Source organism: Synchiropus splendidus, chromosome 2 (assembly GCF_027744825.2).
Source record: "Synchiropus splendidus isolate RoL2022-P1 chromosome 2, RoL_Sspl_1.0, whole genome shotgun sequence".
Lineage (NCBI taxonomy): Eukaryota > Metazoa > Chordata > Actinopteri > Syngnathiformes > Callionymidae > Synchiropus > Synchiropus splendidus.
Genome location: NC_071335.1, coordinates 36,797,150 through 36,821,162, shown reverse-complemented (window position 1 = coordinate 36,821,162; position 24,013 = coordinate 36,797,150). Strand labels below are relative to the sequence as shown.

Below are 24,013 nucleotides of genomic sequence, written 5' to 3'. Positions count from 1 at the left end.
ATGATAATTCTCCCAAATGTGTTGGAATGGATCCTCCATGCAGCATTGTAATATAAGACCAAAGAATAATATTGTTCCTTCTTTTACTCTGGTCACGGAGGTCCTGCATAAAGAAAAAATGATTATGTTCAAATTCCATCAACATGTTTATTTTTGGCTCGAGATAGTGAATTAAAATGCTTCTTTTCTTTTCACACTACAGTGGATTATGTTTAGGTGTTTTCTCTTATCTCCATAATCGCGCATTGTCTATTAATCTAAATTAATTTCACACGCCCCGCTCCCCGACTTGTCTATTACACACGCGTTTAGCGCACCGCCACAAACACGCGCAGGGTGATGCAGTCAGACTCACTGATTATCCAGATAAATGGCTCCCACTCTCAGGCGGAAAATTGAACATTTGGATTTGCAGAAGACGGAAAAAAAGCATTACGGTTGAGATAAAAGTGAAAAGAAAGAGAAAGGAGAATCAGATAATTGAAGTGCTAAATCAAGTGATGGGAATAGAAGGGATATGCATTCATTATACTCTCCTTGTCGTTGCTGAAGGAAGGAGTGACGGTAGGATGGGACCTTGATCCTTTGCTTGTTGTTTTTACCCCCCTTCTTGGTCTGTGTTTGGGGGTCTGCAGGGAGAAAGGATTAGGATGTCTGTCACCCCACCTTTCTGTCCCTCCTGGGATACCATACTGTCACTCAGCCCCACGTCCGCCTACACACAGAGATAAGGGACGAAGAAGTGACTATATGTTTTGGTGTGTGTGTGTGTGTGTGTGCATACCACTGAGCAGTGACAAGTGTGTCGCTGTGTCGACCAGCGAGGAACTTGTCTCCTCCAGGGGAAGATTAAAGCCAAAGACACGGTGGAGTGAAACACTGACAGACTCCCGCCCTTTGTGCCTTTTTCTCGCTTCACTTTCGTCCGCCTAGTCAAGTTAGCAGAGATTAAGTGAATCAAGCAAAAGGCTTGTGAGAGGCGAAAAGAAAAGAAATATGAAGTTGGATCTGATGAGCCGGAGGAGTCACATCACTTTTGTTTCACTGTAACAGAGCACGTTTCTTGTTTTCAATGAATGATTTATACAGAACAGTAGTCTACAAAAAAGGCTTTAGATTCTATTTAACAGAGAGGGGCAGTTTATCAGTGGCGAGGGACCGTCATGAGGATTTCCTGTCTGAAAGTTACATTTGGAATATTCCCATTTGTAAGATTAACAATTAAATAAAGGGTATTGTTGAGGTAAACAGGTGAAATGCAGTAAGTAAAGATGGAAATATATTTGTAGACCCACCAAAAAGAAGGGTGGCAGAAAAGTCAATTTTCAGGACGCAAATTATGTAAATAGAAAGTAAAGACATGATACTGTGAAGGAAACACACTGTTTAAATTTACTCTAAATATCTGTGTGAATTTAAATGTTCACCTTGTGTTTGCATGTACCTTCACCGGGCACATGAGTTAAACCCAAAAGCTCCACAGAGCCCTTGAAAAAGAATGACTAAATGATGCAAACCCATTTCCTGTAGGAGATGTTTGCTAAGAGGAAATAGTTTTTAATGGAAAAATGTTAACTAAAGATACTTTTAATCAAAAGCGTGTGCCACCTGTTCCCGTGCAGTAGTTTTTTTTTCAAGACGGTGATCTTGTGAAGATAAGAGAATCCGAACCAGAATCAACTTTATTGCCATGGTCAGTGGGGATCGCACCAACTAGGAAAGTGCTTTGGAATAACGTGCAGCCAAAAAGAAATAGCTGTTTTCAAATACGTTTTTGGATGGCAGTTGTGGATACAGACACTTCAGACACTCACATTATGAATTATGTGCAACCATTAATATGACAAATTTGGGTAAAATGTTCTCATTGTTAGGAAACAAATATGCTCTAATGGTTGCACATAATTCATATGTGCCATTAATGTGTATATATATATATACACATTAATATATATATATGTACGTATGCTCTTTGCCTGCTTTCTGAAACGAAATAGAAAATAAATGGTGAAGAAGTTCAAATTACAAATTACATTGATATCTTCATTGGTACTAATTTGTCACATGATCTGTGCACAGCAACATCAGTGGCTGCCACTCAAGTCTCAGCAGTGACCAGTGACTCTGCAGGATCGTCGTACTCCATCAGTGGCATTCTGGGAATCAGTTCAGCAGCCGATGTCGGGAAACGGAAACGAGACGAAGGTGAGAACCTGCAACCTTTTTTGGTTCCTGATCATCGAGAATTAACAATGTGGGTCCCAGATCTTCTCTTTGAACTGGATTAATTGTGTCCTTAAAGACCAGCACTCATGAAGAAGCACAATTAAGAACAAACAAGCAGCGGGAGAAGAAGTTTCTATAAAAGAAGGACGGAGATGATTTCCTTTCTACTAACCCAGACACTAAACCAGTTTCTTGATAGGTTTGGTGGATAAAAAAGCAGGTTTGAATTTCACTTTCAACATGGATCAGTGGTAAAAAAAAAATACAGCAGAACAAACAGATGTTTATGTAAAACCAAACATCTTCATTCTGGGTTTTTCACTGGAGAGCTACCTGAGAGGAAGTTTATGCATACACTATCGATCACGCATGCTGTCAAAGTGGATCAATGCGGTGTGCATGATATTAGAGGTGTGCATGTGCGTGAGCAACATGTGGGTTCCCACCAGCGAGAATTGAATGTGTTGTTCCATATCTGTGTGTACCGTATGCTCACACGTGTGAGTGTGTCCACCACTGCCTGCTTGGTGTGTGTGCATGGACGTGGAGGTGTCAGCAGCATTAAAAAGCCATCACACAGACAGTCTCCTACGGTAAATGAGACAGGACCAGATGTCTGAGCGAGTGGGGGGTGACAAAATGTCACAGGGGACTCTCTTGCATCCTCTCCCTCTGTCTTTCACACACCTAAACATTCTTGGGAACACACACATGCATGCGCTCATCAGGCCTCTTTTCCCATTGCTGATAAATTTCCAAAATATTCCAGAAGAAAGCTGAATAATTCCCAGGTGCACTGTGAGCATCCTGATGTGCTCGGATACAGTCCACTTAACCATCAGCAGAGCAGAAAGACTTCAGACCTACTGGTGCGCAGGTGGTGTGTGTGTGTCCATGTGTGTTCCACTTTCCATATTTGTTTGTAATAAAGCTTCACTGTTGTTTTTGGCGCCTGCATGTTGGTAAAACATTACCTTTGAACTGGCTTCAACTGTCCCCTGGACAATGCATTCTCACTTCCAAGGATACATGCGTACATGTTGATGTTAGTTGTTAACGCTGGTGTTTCAATGAGTCACGAGGCTTCCATCATGAGCCTTTGTTTCTTCTTCACGCAGCAGGAAATGAAACATGCTTCTATTCATTGTGTCAACATGCAATGCAGAAGAGTTCAGCCTCAGTCTAGGACCACACGTCCACATCAGAACAGTCCATATATGACGCCTTAGGAGTTACAATGCAATGTTCACATCTGTATTTTGTCTCTGGAGTGGCTTGGAATTCTTCAGGCACAGTTTAGAGCAGGGGTGGGCAAGTTGGCCCTCAATGTTTGTTCCAACTGATCTGCAGCCCTTTGTGTAGCAGTTTGCCCACTGTTGGTTTTGAGTCAATGTAGGGCCAAGGTTTTTAGTGGGAAATTGTCCAGTCAGGTTGGAAGGGAGATAATTCCTTAGTTGAAGGGAGTCAAGGGTCTTGAACAGGCAGATTGGCACAGGTCTTCAGCTGTGCATATGCGGCTATGACCCAGATGGAGCTGAGCCAAAAGGAATCCATGTTCCTACTCTCATTTGTGATCACCAGTTTTGAGTCTAGATGAAAACTGGCACAAATGGATTTTCTTTAATGCTGTCGGTACATTCAAATTTTTAAACTCAATGAATGGCACTAAAATAGTATTACTTGCAATAATGGCAAATTTATCACACATTTTGTATCTATTCTAAATGTAACTTAAAGGAAGATGTTATCAACTCAGTGGCCAACATTTCCTTGTGCAAACATTTGTTTAGTCCAACAACCCAACAGCACAGATACTGTCAAGAACATTCTTCAGAATATCCTCAGACACTGAACAGACACTGAAGAGGCTCAGCAACATGCTGCAAGCACAGCATTGAAAGCATTCATGGCCACTCTTTGTGTTGATAAACTCGTCCTTTCAGTTACATTTCAAACAGATACAAGTTGGTTAATGATCAATTTACTATTAATCATGAGTCAGATCATCTTCACTCAGATTAAAAATTTGAATCTATCGACAGCATTAGTCATTCCTCCAATTGAGGCTCTAAGCTGAGAAGCCAGTTGAGGCTACTACAGGCATCTAGTCAGAGAGATTTTACATCTCTAAGATGTTCTCTCTAGGAAGAGGTCTTTAGACCACTGCCAACCAAACTCCAGTATGCAGCAGAAATGGATGGCTGGATTGGAAACCATTAAAAGACACGAGTCAACCGAGTCATTTATATGAATAACAAAGCATACCCATGTTGAAATGCTGCACTCATCATGACTAAAAGAACAACTTGTTGGAAGAGAGAAGCGACAAAAACGACCCCTTCGTTTTGAAGTTTGTTTCAGACATAATGTCAGACTGACAGAATGAGTTGTGAATTATTAATTCCAGCTGAAGTTGACCTTTGAAAGTGCTGCATTATAGGACGTTTAATTGTTTCTTCTGTAAAAGTCCAGTGACATCACTGGCAGCCAAACACAGCCATCATCATTAATCCTATTAGTTACACTTGTCATGTTCTGGCAACCCATGTCAAAATGTCTGCAGTAACAGAAAGTTCATTATGGCTTCACTCACATTATATAGAGTAGGATGTAAAATAAGAAGCATTCGAGCCAAACGTGACCTCAGTCACGTAATTGGCTGTATTTTCTTGTTGTAACTTATAAACAGTGCTGTGCCACCCGCACCACTTGTGTCCTCAGTTGTGCTTCCGCGTTCCAACTTGGTGTTTCATTCCAACTCCAAAACAGCGTATCACTTCACGTTTCACTGAAGCGTTCACAGTGTAATTGAGCTTTGTGTTTCTTGCTTGGCTTTATCCGTGGTGTCTACGTAGCCCAGGTCTGCATGGCTGGCTCTGTGGTCTAATTAACAGCATTGCTAATCACAGCTTCCATTAGAGCATCCCCCGCTGGATAATGACACACACACACAGCGAGGGGCGACATGAGGAACAGCATGCGCTGATATGGACAGACACAAACACCAATGCCGGAAAAAAGCCTGTCCTCGTACATCCATATGCTTGTCTCAACACACTCTTAGAGACATATCTACGGGATTGAGCATACAAACACTCACCATTACAAACAATAAGATTTAGCTAGGAGAAACTTGGGTATATACTTTGATTTTTTTCCCATTAAATATGTTTCTGGAAAACATTTAGGCAGTTAGTTTGCTGTAAAATGCTACTAGAGTGTGCTCAGTTTTACTCCCATTTGGGAAAATAAACATATCTAAAACATTATTGACAGTAAGTGGGAGTACTTTAGTTTCATATTCTAAAATAGCGACACACAGCAACCAGATTTGGAAGGCTCTTGATCCGATGTTGAAGACTTGCGGCTTGTTTGGCTCTAGGCAAATGAGCACATATTGAAAGAAATGACCGGAATATCACCTGCAGTCACTACTGACCTCTGTATGTTCTGGACCAGCGTGGGATTGGTGAGCTGAAGGGAGGCTTCTCAATGGCAGGTAGATCATACAAGCTCCACACAAACAGACCCTAGTTCTGCTTCAATAACAACTTCCTTGTTACCCAATACAACAGATTTTTGGTTGTACCACAAATTACTGGACATAAATATTTGTTTGTTTCTGTGTTTATATTTGACTTTTCCAGTTGACTAGGTATTCAATGCATGCAACATAAAGGCCAGCTAATCTAATTTAATCTAAAGGTCACAAAGGAGGTTCTGGCTGTTAACAGACTTGAGGGTATCTTTGCAGTGTGTTAGGGGTGAAAAATAGTGGCAGGTATTTTGTAGTGCTGGTTATAGTGAGGGGCCTGGGAATGCATCATGATGGATGTAAGTTCATATGTATGGATCTGTGCGATGTTAAGCCCTGTGGTGACCTGTGACCCCAGCCAAAGCAAGGGGAAGTGAGGGGGTGACTGGCTGCAGAATGTCGATGAATTGGGCTGAATGGAAGAACTTGACTTGTGGGGCCAAAAGGGGACTTTTGTCTCTTGACCTATTAGCATATGTAGAGGTGTGTGTCTGTACATACACATATATACACGGACTGTTGTACTTTCCAACTCCACATAACAACATGTAGATTGAAACATTATGTGGGCGACTAAAATAACTTTGACAAAATTGAAATAAATTTTAGTTGGTGGGTCAAACCTTGTAAGTTGACCTTTAACCCCCCTGTGCTTCCACTGTGACATTCTGCATCTAACCAGATAAAGAACCCTGGGTTGAACAAGTGATGAGGAAGAGAAGTGAAGAGGAATGGAGGAGGGAACTGTCGACCATTCACTCTGCAGCCCGAATCATTCCTGTAGCCAGAAGCCTTTGATCGTGGTTTGGATGCTTGATATGATATCACACTGAAATTGTCCCAAACTTCTTAGTTAGTCTGGTTTATGAGCTCAAGGCCAACTACACCAAAACAACTACCTTGACGGTCAGCAACCTACATATACAGTGTCCAAAGTCAATGTGGCCAGATGGACTACCCTAGCATTACACAAAAAGCACCTCAAAATAGGAGTTAGAATGTGTTGACAAGACCACAGCAACACTGTTCTAATGAAAAGCAAGATTTTTCGATGAATAAATGGGGCCATATTTACCAAAAACAAAACATAACCCTGTGCTACCATTTCATTTCGCTGTTTGATGAAGGGAATGTTCATCAGAGCACCTAACAATCTCTCAAAATTCAGTCTCATAAATGGCAAGACCATGTAAGTGCAATGGTGATGACGAGCAAGGGCAAGGCTTGGAAAAAGAGAGGCGGAAGGGAGAGGAACAATGAGGGCTCATTGTTTGTTTTGTTCTCCTCTGAAAAAGAGGGAAGAGAAGCGCTTCCCTTCTGAGACTGACTCACGGAGATTGGGGCAGCTGTGTGTGTTTGTGTGCTAGTGTGCGTGCGTGCGTGTGTGTGTGTATCCAGCAGTGAATAGGATTTAACCCGTCACAGCAATGACTTTCTTTACCCATCCATACAATGAGACCAGCTGGATATCAAATGACCCGCCCACAACTTGATCCACGTCGACACACACGTTCAAATACACAACTGGACCATATTGATTACCATGCATAAAAGTCAGACCACTGGTCACATCTGTTTTTCAAGGTCTCTGTCTGTGGCTGATTTTTCTGTTGTGGTCCTGAAGTTACAGTCAGGGGGTCAGTCTCCGAGTGTGTATTTGTCTGTGTGTATTTGTGCGACAGAAAGAAAGCAGAAAGCAATAAGCTAGCTGAAATGGTGCCATCACAGCTACATGATTGATCAATTGAATTCCATCATGAGGACTGGCTGGTGAGATTAAATGGGTCGCCGTGGGTTACCAGGCTAAAGCATCATACCTGCTTTATCTCCCCCACGATTGGGTCTGCCACCAGAGACTTGGAGCATCTACTCACACTGAAGCCAGGCTTCTGTGTGTTTGTGCGACACTATATAGAGAGAAGCAGAGATTAAGATCAAGCGGTGTTTGTCGGAGTAAGAGCTGGTTAAAAGAGGTTTTGTGTACTGAGAAGGTATGGTGAGGGGGTTTTGCAGTTGGACGAGATAGGTTCCACGATGCTGTGTTGATGGAATTTGAAGACAGAATGTGGCATCTAGCGTTGCCCGGAAGAACCTGTTGTGGGTGAAGATAATCTATCCGCATCTTCATACAGGTCCTAAGGCTGATTGATTCTACTACCTGAACTCACCATGGTCTTCAGTGTCATTACAGTTTGCTCAGGAAAAACAACAAAAAAAAAAAAACGCCACCTCATCAATTTTTTTTTGCTGACCATCAAACAATATTATATCATCTTATCTACTTAACAGCAGCTCATCGAAAATACAAAGGCAGCGAGGCACACATGACTTGAACGCTGCTTCTCAGGAGCCAGGAATCTACTTCATAGCAGGGTATATGTAGCAGAATGTGCACCCTCCTTGCCCTTTCCCTTATCTGTCTCACTGGCTCCTCTTTTTCTATTCATTTGAGGGCGCTCCTCTTCTGGGTTCCCATAATCGTCTCATTTGGTCCCTCAGCTTTGCAATATCTGTAGGATACAAGCGCTCACACTCTTAGCGCTGATACCGCTGCAATATATATTTTTGTGCCTCTTCCAGAGGTACCCAGAACGCGAGAGAAAAATACGTGCTTGTATCTTTTCACACGCTCAAGTGAGGGTTCGATGTTTACGTTTGTTAATGGGAATGGGGCTGTTCATCGGCTGTGTGACCAGAAAACACCTGTACTCATGACTATCTTCTTATTTCTATTTCATGTGTAGGTATGCAGGAGTCGCCACTAGCCAACGGGCACAGCCACAGTGGGCGGGACTTCCTCAGGAAGCAGATGAGAGGGGAGCTGTTCTCGCAGCAGCAGATCGAGGTATTGGGTCACCTGTTTGACAGACAGCCATCATGTCCAGTCCAATCCAGCTCTGACTTCTATGTGAGCCCTGGCAAGGTAAGGGCCTGGCAGACTGCAGACCCTGGGCATCTCCCCGCAAAAATATGCAGCATTGTGGAAGTTAGAGACAAATGATACCTTAGACAACCACTACTGTAAAATTACATCATTTTAAATGGTACGGTAGCCATGTAGCCCAAGTAGTTATTTATGAACGGTAATTTTATCAAGCATTCTCTTTGCATCTCATGGCCTTGAGATTGGTTACAGTGCTGTTGTGAATTGATGTGATGAGATTTTGTTTGGTGCAGATTTTAGTGGATACAAGTATTCATTTGTTGCATATGATGTTCTTTATTGATAACAATAATGAATAATAATTTCTTTTTGGAAAAGTCGTTGAAAATTTCAATGGAAATGTGTAATAGAGAATCCTAGTGTCACTCGAAGCATAACCAAGAAACCTGGACCACAAGGATGAATTCTTACTGTGTTTGAGTTGTGAGAAAGTCAGTGGTAGTGGTGAGAACTTCGGCTAGCACCTGCCTCAGATGATTGTATGTGTGAATGACTGTTGGAAAAATGTCAGTTGAGTGATTGACTGGTGGTGACCCACACCACGCCTCCATGACTTTATCAGCAATGACCAGTGACCCTACGAGTCACATCATGTTGGTTATGCCCTTGAAAATCCAGACGAGATGTCAGAATCGTCTTGTGAGCTCCATTCCATCAGTCTAGATCGAGTAAAACCTCGATTCAGTCAGGCTTGGCCTATTGATGTTCCTATAATCAAAGTCACTGCAGGGGTTAATGGGCATATTGACCCAGCTCTTATTATGACCTCACTTCCTGCTGCTCAGGGACAGTGACAGAGCTGTCTGCATAGTGATGCTGTGTGTGTTAAATGGAAGTAAACTCACGATAAGAAACACTGTTCTAAAGGTCTTAGAGGATTATTAATGAAATTTGGGGAAAAAAACACAATACTGACTATTTTTGAGTTAGAAATTTGAGTAGATCAATGCTTTCAAAGAATAAGAATAAGAATAAGAATAAGAATAAGAATAAGAATAAGAATAAGAATAAGAATAAGAATAAGAATAAGAATAAGAATAAGAATAAGAATAAGAATAAGAATAAGAATAAGAATAAGAATAAGAATAAGAATAAGAATAAGAATAAGAATAAGAATAAGAATTGCAGCATCAATATTAACAAGTCTTTTAAAAATGACCCAAGATTTCAGATGTGCTTCAGCTGTACAACGATATTCTACACATCCGCTACTACTACTAACTGTCAGGAGAAGTCAGTCCAGGCTCCACTTGAGTGGCACATGTCTGTTAGCATTGCAGCATTTTACAAAGTCTGACAAATTGTAGCTGTAGCTGCAAGTGCACGATGAAAGAGCTCCTTTAAATGGCCCAATTGACTCCCTTAAGTGGTTTACCTGTCACATTAAGGGACGGCAAATTTGGGTGAAACTCGAGCATTAGTATTCCCTCGCCAGGCGTCTGACTTGCCCTTCAGGTCAACACTGAGGAAGTAGAATAGTGTCGACAGTAGTTCCTGTTACCTTTAATGATTTGTCTGCTTTGGTTCCATGTATTTAGTCAATGTCAAGGGCCAGAGGACAAACAAACAGTGGTGAAGTCGTGGTGCAGAGAGGCTACAGCCTTAGACCTCTAGGGCAGAGTTTGCCTTTTTAGACCATTCTATCCCTCCTGACCGACATGGAGAATGGAGTGGTCCAGGGCGAGAGGTCGACAGGGATTGGCTATGCTGGCTCTATAGACTACGGCTCAAGCCTTTAATACCCGTGATTCATAGGTCAGTGTCCCCTGTGAGCTCGGTCAAGCCACTGGGTTTGGGGCGCAAAAAGGAGTATTAAACTCCAGATCGCCCTGGGGGTCAAACTGGCTTTAGGGGTTGCATTGTGATTACAAAGGGGTTCAGGCTCTTGTGCTGGCGCACTAAAACACACACGCACGCACACAACCCCGCGTCGCTATCTGTCCACCTCTGTCCTTTCTATCATCTTGTCTCGTTAGCAGCCCCCCCTTTTTCCTCAACTAAATTTCCCAGAGGGAATGATTGACAGTCACACCCTTACCACTGACACTCTGACAGCGACTGCTCTGCCTCTTTGGTATGAGGTGCGATTGTGTGTGGCTGTTTGTGTGAGCCGGCAACGGTGAGGTTATGGTCAAGGAGGGTCATGCTGTGTTGTGACTGACAGTCATAAAAAGCGTTTCATGGTCCTGGACCTGCTGCTGCTGCTGCTGCTGCAGAGTAAAGGGCTGAGATTGACATCTTTGGGCACCTGAATAATTCTCAATTTCTTTATTGAATACAGAAGTAAGGATATCTGAGACAGAAGCAGAAACAAAGGGTGAATGGTTCAGTTTTCCTGGGCTGTTTCAGCAGAAAGGCAGTGTGAGCCAAAAGAGCATGTGTTGGATTGCATATCCAAAACAATAAAAAAGAGCCTGATAATACAAAGCACCACTGAACGGCAGTAGAATATAGTTCACCTTGTAAATTAAGACATAACCACCAAGATGTTGCCCACAGTTTCCTCTACTATCACTGTGTTTGAGTAGCTTTTGATCAAAGTAGATGACTGACTGGTCTAAACTTTAGTAAGAAACGTTGTCACAGGAGTCACTCTGCAGCACCAGGGGAAGAATTGCTTGCTTTAAGGTGCTCCATGTACTCCGGTAAAATATTCTAATTTGTGGTCATTAAGGCGGTTCATTTACAGGCTTCATTATCTGTGACATGTTAAACAGTGGAACATGAACCTCAGTCATTATTGCTTCTGTCATTTTTCACTCAAAGATAGACAATAAATTGCTCATATTCTTCACATCTTTCATCATCTACAGCAGTACTGCCTGCGTCCTCCCGCTTGTCTCAAATCCTTTATTAATGTCTTCTCCTCGTCCCTTCCTCACATGTGGCCCATTATTCCACTGTATTAATTTGTGTGTGTGCGTGTGTCTGTCAGGGACAGTTCATTTGAATTCCCCTTCAATCACTTCCTATTACTCAGGTGATAAATCAAGCTACTGATGGGACCCCCACTCACCCGCCTGTCCAGCGGCGAGAGGATACCATTTCCTCATTCTTTGTGCGACACAATAAAGGACTTGGATGGGCTTTTAAACATTTAGGGAAATGATGTGATATTTAAGTGAGGCATTATTCTTATCTGCTTTTACAGCAAAACCAGGGGTTCATTTTCAATGAACTTCAGGTATTCTGATACCCGCGAAACATCTTCAAGTGCTTTTATTATACACAAAGATAATCTCTTTTCTTCAATAAATGGTTTGCACATGTTTGCATACTATTAAAAATTGACACAAGAATACCTGTGTCCTGCTTTTGCTAGAATTTAAGGCGTTTACACATAATTTACTGTTTTCACGTCAGAAAAAATGCAGATGTTTACCAGTTGCAATCTGAAATATCATGCTTTTGCTTCTGTGAAATAGAGTCTTGGGTTCACAGAAGGACTAGCACAGAGACAGGTCCCATTAGAGTGCTGAACTTCTAGCCACTGGTGTGTGTAATAAAGCTCTTGAATTGTCTCTGCGTCAGCATGTTTGTTGACAGTGTGGACATTTGTGCCAGTGACAATTGTAAGTGGACGAATGACAGGCTGATCTTCACTTAATAATGCGATTTTGGTGACCACACGTCTTGAAAAAAATCCTGCCTTGTCAAATTACACTGGATTCTGGAGTAAATAATATTGTCTAGGCTCTGTCCATGGTCCTGTGCTGTGTGAGGTGGCTCCATGCACCTCTGTCTCTCCGTACATGCCCTGCCACCGTGCTCTCACTCCTACGGCATCACATACTGATGAAATTGTTGAATGGACTCAAGTGGACTTCCATGAGAAACGCTGAAAACCCACTTGACAACCAATATGTGGTGCCTTAGAAATGAGGATGTGTTGGCCCTGCAGCAAACCAGGACCGATTTATGCTGGTGTGTTGCTGACACATTTCTCTTGCCTTAGATTGCACATGCAGTCTTAGTGAATTTTGACACAAACTGTTGTTCCGCTCTCCATGGAAACCTCTAAACTGTGCATGCAATGTAATGTGTCCAAACAGGGATCATGATCCCTACTGCCTATTGCTATTTCAACATGTGTTCTATTAACAGTTGAAATAATTTAAATCAGTTTTAAAAGCATGTCCATATTTTACGTATATTAACTTTTTTAGTAGTCAGCACATCGCGGCCATGTTATTGTGAGTGCAAATGATTCCAGCCCCGGACTCAGTGTCAGAGTGTCGGCCTCTGGAGGAATTCTATCTGTTTATATTCAAGCCTTTTCCCATCAGAACGGCTCAGGAATGTGTGGCGAGGGAGACGGGGATGGAGAAATTGGGGTCCATTTGGGAAATTGAGAGAACGGGAAATACTATTATGCAAATGCAGCGCGCGAACACGGCCCAGTTGCATGTGTGTCAGTGAACCGATTAGGGCTCATCTGTTAGTGATGTGAGATTTGGACCAAACCATTACTTCCCCATATCAGACTGGTTAGATCAACCTGCTCTCTGTAAGTGGCCCAGGCAGATTTTTGCTGCTGCCACAGAGATTGAAAAAAAAGATGCGCTCTGACTTCAGGATTGTTTATTTTTGCCCACGTTGTCCTGTTTATTGTCTCTCTTTCTATGCAAGCAATTTGAAAATACTTTGAATAATACTGAAAATGTCATGACCTTTGAAGTTACAAGTTATAGTCTCTTACCGTTCTGTTGTGTTCCTCTGTGTTTTGGGTTCTAACTGAAGACAAAACTGAGCGACAGCACAGGATTTGATGATAGCTTTGTGTCTGTCAGAATTTTGGAAGCACTTACTATGTGGAGGAAGCTGGTTTCCTCTCTGGCTGAGAAGAACGACAAGCTTAATGGCACAAGAATATGTCGGCTGACAATTGTTGAACATGCGTCTCTCGAAGAGAAAAAATATTTTTATTGCATAACAAATGGTTTGAATATGGCAACCGGACCAGGTAATAGTTGAAGAAAAAGCTTCACCTACAATGCAGATGGCTTCATCACTTGTGGGGAGCTGGGTTGGAGTTCAAGCATCGATCAGTTACCTTTTGTTATGTGATAACTGAGCTGTTTTACAAACAGTTTAGGCCCAGCTTCAGGTCATTTAGAGCACTGACCAGTTCCTTTAGAAAAAGTCCTGATGGCCCTAAGAAGACAACAAGATGCATTAATATTTAAAAGATGCACTATATTCTGATCATTATTTTTAAATTTAAAATGTACTTTCTATCACCACGCTAGTATTAAATCAAGTCCAAACTCATCCATTCATCCATCCACCCGCTTCGACTCCACCCACAACCAACCCCCAAACACCCCTGGCTCCGCAGCTGTGTCCCCACCCTTCGATAAGGACTGGTATGGCTGTATGAGCAGTGGAAGTGACAACATTTACGGGTGCGAATGGGAATGATCCATCTTCCTTAGCGGGCCTGTCACCCCAATGGCCAAACTTCATCATGGCCAATTACCACGACAGACCCCTTCTTCAATACCTCTGCGGCTGCCTGGCCCCCATCTCCATCGGGCACATTAGACACTACCTAATAAGATGGAGATTAGCCAGGAAACAGCGAGTGAGGGGGTGTTTTATTTTGCGTGGGAGTGGGTGAAAAATACAGGTGTGACGGGCCACAGGGGAGACAAGAGGAGTCGTTAGGAGAGAAAAGTGGGTTTAAAATGTGCCTGAAGACCAAGGAGAGGTGTGGGTCTGTGTGTGTGTGTGTGTGTTGGAAGTGTAGTGTACAAGGTAAGCTCTTATTTGGCAGGTCACAGTCCAGTGGTTGTGCTTTGCGTGGACGAGCACAGGGGTGTTTAAGAGGTCAGTGAGCACAAACACACGGCTGCATGTACAGCTTCTCACACACAGTTGCAGAGGTATTAAAGGGGTCAGTGCAAAACTCTCACCTCATCACCTAAAGGAAATTCGGACTGCTTTCATTAGTGTGTGCACACAGACGCACGCACACCCGACCTGAGTGTCACACACTCATGAGGGGTTGCAATTGTGAATCAACCGTCCAAAATAAAATGTTTTTAACTCCACCTGAGAGCGGACTGCCTTACAAAATATGGATTTAATAATAGGCAAAGAATACGGATGGGTGTCCATACTTTTGGCCTTTGATGTTGATCACTGTGGTATTTGTACAATACTGTAGGTGGACATTAAAAGCAAATCTAAAATACAACATACATATAAACAAGACATGGTCTTCAGTGATTTCTCTTTGCAATAAAACTGCAGCACGTGCTACCAATAAAAGTTAAGTACAACTGTCGGATATTGCCTTGATGCTTTACTCTTGCTTCCTCTGTGTTATTAGTAGCTGTGTGTTGCGTGTGGTGAAGTGCGTGTGCTGAGGTCATGGGGTGCTGGTGTAAATCTTCCAAGATGATCACTCTTCTTATTGTTGTTGGTGTCTCTGGAGACAGAAAGCTTTGTCTCAGTACTGGCTTAGTTTGGGGTTTGCAGGTGTGAGTCTGCGCATGTGTGTCGGCCTGCAGCTGACACTATTTGTCCACAAGTTCTGAGTATGTGGTCATTGTCACAAGAAAGGAACAAATAAATAGCATTCATTTTCACTCAAATTTGTCAGAATTCTGCATATTCATAACTCTGACTCTTTCTTTCTGACTTCTCCCCAGACATCGGATTATTCCTCCATGGCCTCATTAGCTGGTGGACTTGATGAAATGAAGAACAGTTTGGCTAATCCTGGCACAGGAGCGGAGTTAGGAGCCAGCGTGTCCGGCCCACAGTCTTACTCACTGGTCCCAGGTAAGAACTCACCAACGCCCCCAAACAGCTCCCATTCAAACTAGTTCCATCTCTCATGTGGGACACAAATACCATGATGCAGTGGTGACTGAGAAATACATTTCCATACACAGTAATTAGTCACAAACCCATTTGATCCAAGTTGAACTTCAAAAACCAAAGTATGCAAACAAGAGATGGTCCTGACTAGCAAAGTTCTAAAGCTACGCCTACTTTTTCACACTTTCCAGCCAAACCATATCTTCAACCCCACAAAATCCCCATTTGCAGTTTTAGTTTATCCGTGTTTTGTCCACATATTCATATTCAGTTGGATGATGACAATGGTAAACAGCATTATTAATGTTTTAAAACAATACCATCTAGAGGAGACCCTATTGAAAAACCTGAGGTAAACTACCGGTATTTTCTTCTATGAACAGTCAATAAATTGATGCGCAAAATACAGTAAAACAGTCTGTATATTAATTAACTTGACAGAAAAACCACTGTATTCCTGTGGAATATAAATACACAAAAGCCACAGTGGTCCACTGCTGCTCTGGGACCGACTACATAGATTGCAGTGATTTAACCAGTTTGAAGAGCTCAGTACTTTAGATCTCTTGAGAGGCAGGAAGCCCAAAGGAGAGAACAAAAAGAAAGGTGGAAGAATAGAGGGAGAGTGAAAACCTCATCTCACCCTCTGTCTCCATTTAAGGGAGCGGTGGGTGAGGTGGTGGTTAATTAAGAGCAGACCGGGGAGCCCTTGGACAAGGCTTTAGCCCTCCCAACTGTAATGAAGGGAATCATAGAGCTGGGAATTTGGGAGGGCTTGGTACTGGCTCCTGTCTGCCCTCCCTAACCACTGAGGAATATTACCTGCAGATGCTGGCGGAGAGAATGAGTGAGAGATAAAATTTCCATTTCTGCTTATGCATGCAAACACACACGTTCATATTCACTCCCACACACTTCCAGAGTGTTTTGCATGCATTCCTTGCCTGTCTTTTCCTCAAACAGTGCTCCCTCTAGGGGATCAGATGTCCAATGTGTGCGGCACCTTTGAAGTGAGGAAACATTTAATATATCTTCCTCCTACACAAGCACGCACACGTACATGGGAGCACACGCGAATGACCTCGCTCTGACGTGTCCGAATGAAACACTGGAGTTCAATACATTTTTTGCAAAAACGGAGCATGTGAGTGTGCTGATCTGCAGCCAGGCCCTGAAAAGACGTGCACTTGTTCGCTGACCTCTACTGTGGAGAACAGACACATCAACACCACCGGCATACATATGCACAGACACAGAAACAACCACACATGGACACGCACCTCAAAGGAGCTGGCCCTGTCTGCCCCTTCTAACTTGTGCTGTGGAGAGTCCATCTCTCCTCTCTTTCACCCTCACCTCCCTCTCCTCCTTCTCCTCGCTGCCCTGTTCACTGACCCTGAGCGGATGAGTAGCCCGTCTGCACTAATGCCTCGCTGTCGCATCAAACACAGAGAAAAACTTCACTACACAGCAGCAGTGGAGAGGAGATTCAGAGGGACAGGACAGCTCTTTCAGAGGAGTTATATCAAGTTGACGCTTATTATTGTTGTGTTACAGTATAGTTACAAAATGATCAATGTTGCAGTCCACTGAGCGAGCTGGTTGTTAATTTCAAACTGTGAGTTATGTTTCCTCAACTCTGTAAATAGTCATGCAAATATGTGCTGGATGTCCAAACACATGGTATATGTGTATCACAGTAAGTCACACACATAGGCAAGACTCTTTTTGATTTCAAAGCGTCTTTTGTATGTCAGGTGACCCTGCAAAAATGACACCTGGGTCATTTAACTTGGTGAATCAGAGAAGTTAAATCTGTCAAACCCACAACTCCCTTAGAAAAAGTGAAAATCACTTCTCTTTAGTCAGTCAGAAAATTAATAAAATAAGAAAATGCACCACCTGAACTTCCTCTCATTCATATTAGCTCGACCTTGTTTTCTCCGTAGCTCCTGTTTCTATCTCACTCCTCCTCCCAGTTGGTGGTGGTTAAGTGGTGGGGAAGTGAATGGGATTGATGGTGTTAGCTTCTGAGCAGTTTACGATGATGATAAATGTGTGCACGGGGGGGGAGACATGGTGGGTGTCGACAAAGGAGCTTGCGTTTGTGTGTGTGTGTGATGATGATGAATGGATCGGCCCTTTTCCACGCACATCCAATGTCTACTGCAGGCAAACATAGAGAAATGATTTGGGCTGACACACTGTCATGTAGTCTAATGCAGTTATATATCCTCTCTAGCAGGTGACAGACAGAGAGCAGGAGGGGGCAGGATGTAAATGAATAGATGCCTGCAGATAGAAAACCTGATCGGAAAATGTTTTTCATGTGGATGAAAGAAACAAAAGAGGGTGTCATGAATAATATGCATATGATAGTACATGTAATGGTGATGTGTCTTTTGTATGAGAGTTAGTAAATCAGTCACAGCTCTTAAGGTGTTAAATGAGCAGTCTATCTATCTATCATTGATCATTCAAGATGACTGAATCAACTGTATCAATTTCACTAACTGTCCTGCCTGTGAAGTTGAAGCATTCAACCTTTGAGCATACAGTTCAGCTAAAACCAGGCAACAGTAAACCGTAAACAGTGCTTTGCATGTTATTGACAAATGTAACCCAACAACAATGGTTTTAAAACATTATTATTATTATTATTATTATTATTAGTAGTAGTAGTAGTAGTAGTAGTATTATATTATGTATGTGTATGGCTATAATAATGTTCAATGGCTGGCAGATGTTTAGTAAGCAGGAAACAGGGCTCTTCAGTGGATGAAGTTTTGGTGCATCGCAACGCACCTCAGCTGGTGGTCTTGTGCTTAATCGCCCAACAGGCCAGGGCTGATCTGGAGGGACAGAATATCCTTTGAAGTTTAGTGCAAGTGCTCATAATGTTAAGGCCCATTACTGTTTGTTCAGTGCAATTGTGAAGAGTCTTTTGTTGACTGTGCTTGATTTTAGGTCGCGACCTGGCCAGCACCACTCTACCAGGATATCCTCCACATGTTCCTCCCACTGGACAGGGCAGCTATTCCACCCCCTCCCTCACTGGCATGGTACCTGGTGGGTATAGTCTCCGTTTACAGTAAATGAACCGTTTTTTTTCTTTTTTAAACTGTGCCAAACTGTGGAACTCCCCGCGGATGGCCGTGTTTGTGGGAGCCTTTAAAGAGTGTAGCTTGCGTTGCCACTTCCTCTTTACCGTCAGACTACACCGCCGCTGACAGTGCTCCCAGGGGGGGCTTCTGTGTGCATCTATCTTTGTGTGAGTGTGTGTGTGTGTGTCATTATAAACCAGCCACAGTAGCACAGCTGTCCCTCCTCAACATTAGTAATTTGTTTTTAATGAGAATCACCAGTGACCCACGACTAATTCATTCATTCCCTTCCACTCTGCCTTTTCTGCTGCTTTTGTGTTTTAATCCCGGACCGCCATTCTTCCTCCTCCCATCGCTGGACCAGGAAGTGGACGATACGGAGCAATAAACAAAACAGCAGCTCACAAACAGAGTTAACGTTGGCAGGTCACTCTGTATTCCCAATCATTCACACAGTGTCACACACACTCTCAGCGGGCATGTAGGAACAGCACATCTAAAGACGGGTAACCCTGTCGCCCTGCTCCCCTGCGTGCACCCCAAACTGTCCTCAGGTTTGACAGCATATTTGTGTGTGTCGGCTTGGCTTGTGTGCAGTTGTTTATGAGGAAGTGTGTGTTTGTTTTTGACAGTGTGTTTGAGTGTGACCTTGACACTGAGTTACACAAGGGGGACCCCTGAGTCCCACCTCCCTCCTTGTCTCCTAAACAACCTGACACATTGCCGTCACCACGACGATGACAAGGGGAGGATGTTCGTACCCAGGGATGCCATGGAGACCGCATCCCGACCCCACCTGACAGATGCACACTCCTACACACACGCGCACCGTAAAACTCACACCCGAGTCACGCGCCTTCACTGCTGCGTCTTACAAGTTAAATGAACTGCGGAGATCATCTCTCAACTTGCTACTTTACCATGTTTTATCTCAGCACTTTTCAAGCAAATTATCCCCTTTTCTGTCCGCTCTGTCTAGTATTATACCTTCATTAAGCAAGCAACTCCTTTTCTACTCCTTCTCAGTCTCCCTCTCTCTGCAGCAGGGGGGCTGACACTCAGAGGGGGTGTAGGAGAGCAGTGAGGCAGAACCGACAGAACGAGAGGGAGAGAGGAGGAATGGGGGAAGGCGGAAGAGGGGCACCAGGGTCTGTGACTGTCAGCGATGGGAGAGGGATCCCCTGGGAGGAGTAAATGTTCAAGAGAAAAGAAAGAGCCAAAGTGTAAAAAAAAAACCCCAGCAAGTCAGCATTGGCATGAAAAAGAAAGAGAGATGAAATTGGAGGAGGGGTGTTTTGATATGAAGGGTGACGGGTGGACGGCAGTCGACGACCTAGGAGAGAAAAATACAGAGAGATGGATGAAGGGAGAAGTGATGGAGGACGTGTGAAAGAGTAAACCCCAGACAGTGAGTAGTAAATGAGGGAGAAAAGCTAGACTATCATTCGCTGTTCAGCAGGACCAGAACCATTTCACTGACCTCAGATCAGTCCACTTCAGCAGAGTAGTTTAGAACTCTTCAGCAAAGGCAGTGTTACCTTTCATATTGAGCCTGGTGGAAGGGTGAGAGGGACTTGTACAGTGATGAAGATAATCGCTGAAGATGAAGGAGGTGTATATATGCAACCGAGTTGATGAAGCTTTTTCTTCTGGTTCGAAATCTCTCATGGCTGATGTGGATTCATTTTAAATGATGAATATTTAAATGCAAATTGTGACTTGAACTTTCAAGACATCAACACTAAATTGTGTTTTGCTGTTTTGCTGCCGCCCCAGGTGGAGATTTCTCTGGAAGTCCATATTCCCATCCACAGTATTCCACGTATAATGAGTCTTGGAGATTCCCAAACCCCAGTTTACTTGGTGAGTAAATTCCAATTCTGTCAAAAGGGTTAGCAATTTACGATAAATAAAACATATGCATCAAAGCCTACAGTTAACAGTAGATTTAGTCACCATACAGAGATGTGAAATATTTGTGTTCTAAATTGTTTCCTTTTTACTTCCAGTCTTATCAAAAACACTGTCAATAAGTCTCAGTTTTTTTTCAGACTATTTATCTTTCAGTAAAATTAATAAAAATGTGACTTTATGGCACAGAAAGAATACATTTTGGGAGCTCAAATGTCCAGAAATCCCTCTCTGGACCGTGGTTCACTGTTTACTATCTCATCTTATTGTTATTTATATGGATTGCAGGATTCTATTTAAATAATTGAAACATGTTGTGACACTTTTGGTGACTTCTCCAGGGTAAAATCTAGTCAGTCTTAACAAGACACTAATGTATACTTTATAATGATTAATTGCTAACTAATATGCTGCAGATACACAAATGAATAAGTTGCTTATTTAAGGTAATACATAATACGTAATGTAACGTGTGACCAAAAGTGAAAATTATTTTGATTTCAATCGCAGATGAAGCAAAAGTAACGGCATAGTATTGTGTTATTAACCATAGACCATTAAAAATAATACATTTCCTTGGTCAGTGCTAAGATGAATATTTTTGATAATTGTCATAAAAGACACCCTTAAACTCCATTATCTGATAATACATTTTTTTATTATTGTCAACCGCATGCACAATAATTTCCCAGCCAAATGAGCTAACTAGTCCGGAACTCAGGGGTCTCAGAGTCAAATTCATTGTCAAGGGAGCCATTTCAGTGGTGGTGTTTAAAGGTGAACTGGTCAATGGCGGACGGTGTAAAGGTCAATGAGCAAGAGGGGTCAGGTGGTAGTGACCTTTTTGTGGCCCATCCAGCCACCTCACACTTTGTTTTGTTTTGTCCCCAGTGTTCCAGCAGGATTATGGGCCTCTCCTGGGGACGGAAATCGGCTGCTCCTCCAGTCTCTTCACCAGCCAGGCCGGACAGATGCAAGGTAGGAATGAAATGAAGGAGGCAGACTAACGTGACGGCAAGTGTGAAGAAGAATAGGCAGAGGAGCACAGCTGAGCGGACTTGATGCACCATAAGTGACCCTGAATGGCTTCAGTTTGGTGACGGGTGAGCGAGGAGAGTGCGCTACAGAGGAAATGAGGGGGAGGATGAGAGTAAACTTGACAAATGAAAGGATGGAGAGCTAAAAGTAAGAGACAACAGTGGTGCAGGAGGAGGGGTGTGTTCTGTCTTGAGTGAGACTAAATAGTTTGTCAGATCGGCTTAATGCCTCACTTCCCCAAAGAGCCTCCTGAGATTACCTGGACTGTGGACAGAGCCTGGCCGTCGCCACATAGCTGGGCTGATTGATGGATAGTAGCGGAGACAAGTGTGCGTGTGTGTGTGTGTGCGCGTGTGTGTGGGGGGGAAAGAGAGAACGTGCGTGTTTAGAGGGGCTTTTGCTGTGTGCACGTCAGTGTGTGGGTGTTGTCGTGTGTCTGTGGGGTTACAGTGTTGCATTGACCTCTTCCCAGAGGAGAGAATAGACTCGAGGGATAAGTTGTGGTGGAGCTGTACTTACTGTGTCATCTTAGATCGTTGCTGAAAGTGCGTGGAAGAAGTGATACAGTGTCTATTTCATTATTTCAAAGCGAACCCAAGTTTCATTCTGACATTTGATCAGCTCGTGTCATCCCATCACAGCCCTGTGTAGACGTCACCTGATGAATGAACTGAAAACCCAGGCTCCTGATTTTACATTTTTTACTTCACATCTGGCCATTTGTGATCACCTGAAATGTTTAAACTCTGCTTTGACTCAGATTTTCAGTGGAAATGACGTCTGTTTTAATCCAGGGCTGGGACTTGAAGAGATTAATTTAGATCCATTTATTACAGAGGAAAATAATGGGATATTTTTCTGTTCACCAACTCCAAGTGCGCCACATTATACAATGTGATGTCATAACCAATACCACCACGATGAAGGACGATAAATGATATTGCACTGAATAATTAAAAAAATTCGAAAAAAAAAAAAAACTTTAGCATAGAAGTACAGAAAAAGGTTCTGTGCACTTTATGCAGCAAATGTTTCACTCACTAATGGACCACTTTTACTCTGAGGTTTAAGTGTCTGTGTACAGATTCAACTTAAATTTGCTCATTCTGGTGTCAAATATTAAAATGTGATTAATTGTGATTAATGCATCACAAAGCCTGTGATTAATTAGATTATTATTTTAATGGAGTCCCAGCCCTAATACGTATACATGACAGTTCAATTCCATGAAAGACAATTGAGATGAGTTGTAGTTATACAATAGTAACTAATGTATGGGTCTGTAAAATGCACTCACCAAGGCTGGTCAACAGTAAAGATCATTTTTGTAATTAAATGATTTTACTATAAATAAAACGTGTGCATCAAAGCATACGGTTGAGTGTGGATTTAGTCACCATACGGAGATGTGTAATGTTTGACTTGATCGTTTCCTTCTCACTTGCAGGGTCACCATACTATTACGGCGCAACATCGCGGGGTGCAGGTCCAGCTGCCACAGCAACAGCCTCAGCCTATGACCGTCACTGACAGCACCCCCCCACAAATGGATGACAAAAAAGAGAGAAAGAGGGAGGGACGGATAGCACCAGCAATGCTCGGTAGAAACCTGCCCTACGCACACGCACCAACGAGGGCGGACTTCAGTCCAGTTAGAATTTCCTTCCGATCGACGTTTACGCCACCACAAACATGAGTATGTGTTTTTTGTTTTTTTTTTATGTTCATTCTTACAGAGCTTTCTGAAGCGTGTCGGGTCAGAGCAGTGTGATCTCAACACCGTCATGATGGGACTCCTTTTGGCTGTAGTTTGGTACCAACTTTGATGAGTTTTCTTTCAAGGAATTAATCAAATCTCTATGCCATTTTACTGTAAAGACAATCCAGTTCACATAATTCCCAATGACTGAAGGTGATGCAACATTTATTCCCACCTTACTTTGTACCTAAAACGCGACCAGGCTTTTCGAACAAAGCACAGCCCTCCTCCTCCTCCTCCTCCGGTCCAAAAACCCCGGCCAGATCAAGCAGGCCAAGCAGGGCATCTCGCTGTCCAGGACGGTGCTATCCAGCCTCCCCGCATCAAGAGCTATTTATAATGGAGAAGACAGAGTAATATATTGAGAAGCTTTTCTGCGCTGCACTCTGCCATGAGAGTGAATGCCTGTAATGATTTATATGTGTCACGCTGTCGTGCTAGAATAGTGATGATATTGATGACATTTTTTTCAATAAGAAGAGAAATCTTTGTTTATAAATGTGGACCGACTGCAAGTTTCCTGTTCATAGTTTGGTGGTGTCGGCTAACTGTGGTGCCGTTGGATAATCCGTTCTGAATCACATCCTCAAAGTGGCGGCGAAATATTTCTCTATCGATCTCTTTCTATGTCTCTCTATAAACTCCCCAAAGACGGGCCCCCCTTAGTG

General features: G+C 42.9%; 1 protein-coding gene across 1 annotated transcript in view; it reads left to right on the top strand.

Annotated features, from left to right (window-relative positions):
* The window catches only part of pax5 (paired box 5), a 36,301-nt gene extending 12,538 nt beyond the window's left edge, over positions 1-23,763 (top strand). The window contains exons 5-11 of the mRNA XM_053855941.1: positions 2,080-2,205; positions 8,506-8,606; positions 15,362-15,494; positions 18,501-18,602; positions 20,414-20,500; positions 21,440-21,526; positions 23,034-23,763. Of these exons, the coding sequence (XP_053711916.1) occupies positions 2,080-2,205; positions 8,506-8,606; positions 15,362-15,494; positions 18,501-18,602; positions 20,414-20,500; positions 21,440-21,526; positions 23,034-23,116 (719 nt within the window). The 3' untranslated portion in view covers positions 23,117-23,763. The remainder of the gene's footprint in view (positions 1-2,079; positions 2,206-8,505; positions 8,607-15,361; positions 15,495-18,500; positions 18,603-20,413; positions 20,501-21,439; positions 21,527-23,033) is intronic.
* The last annotated feature ends 250 nt before the right edge of the window (positions 23,764-24,013 follow it).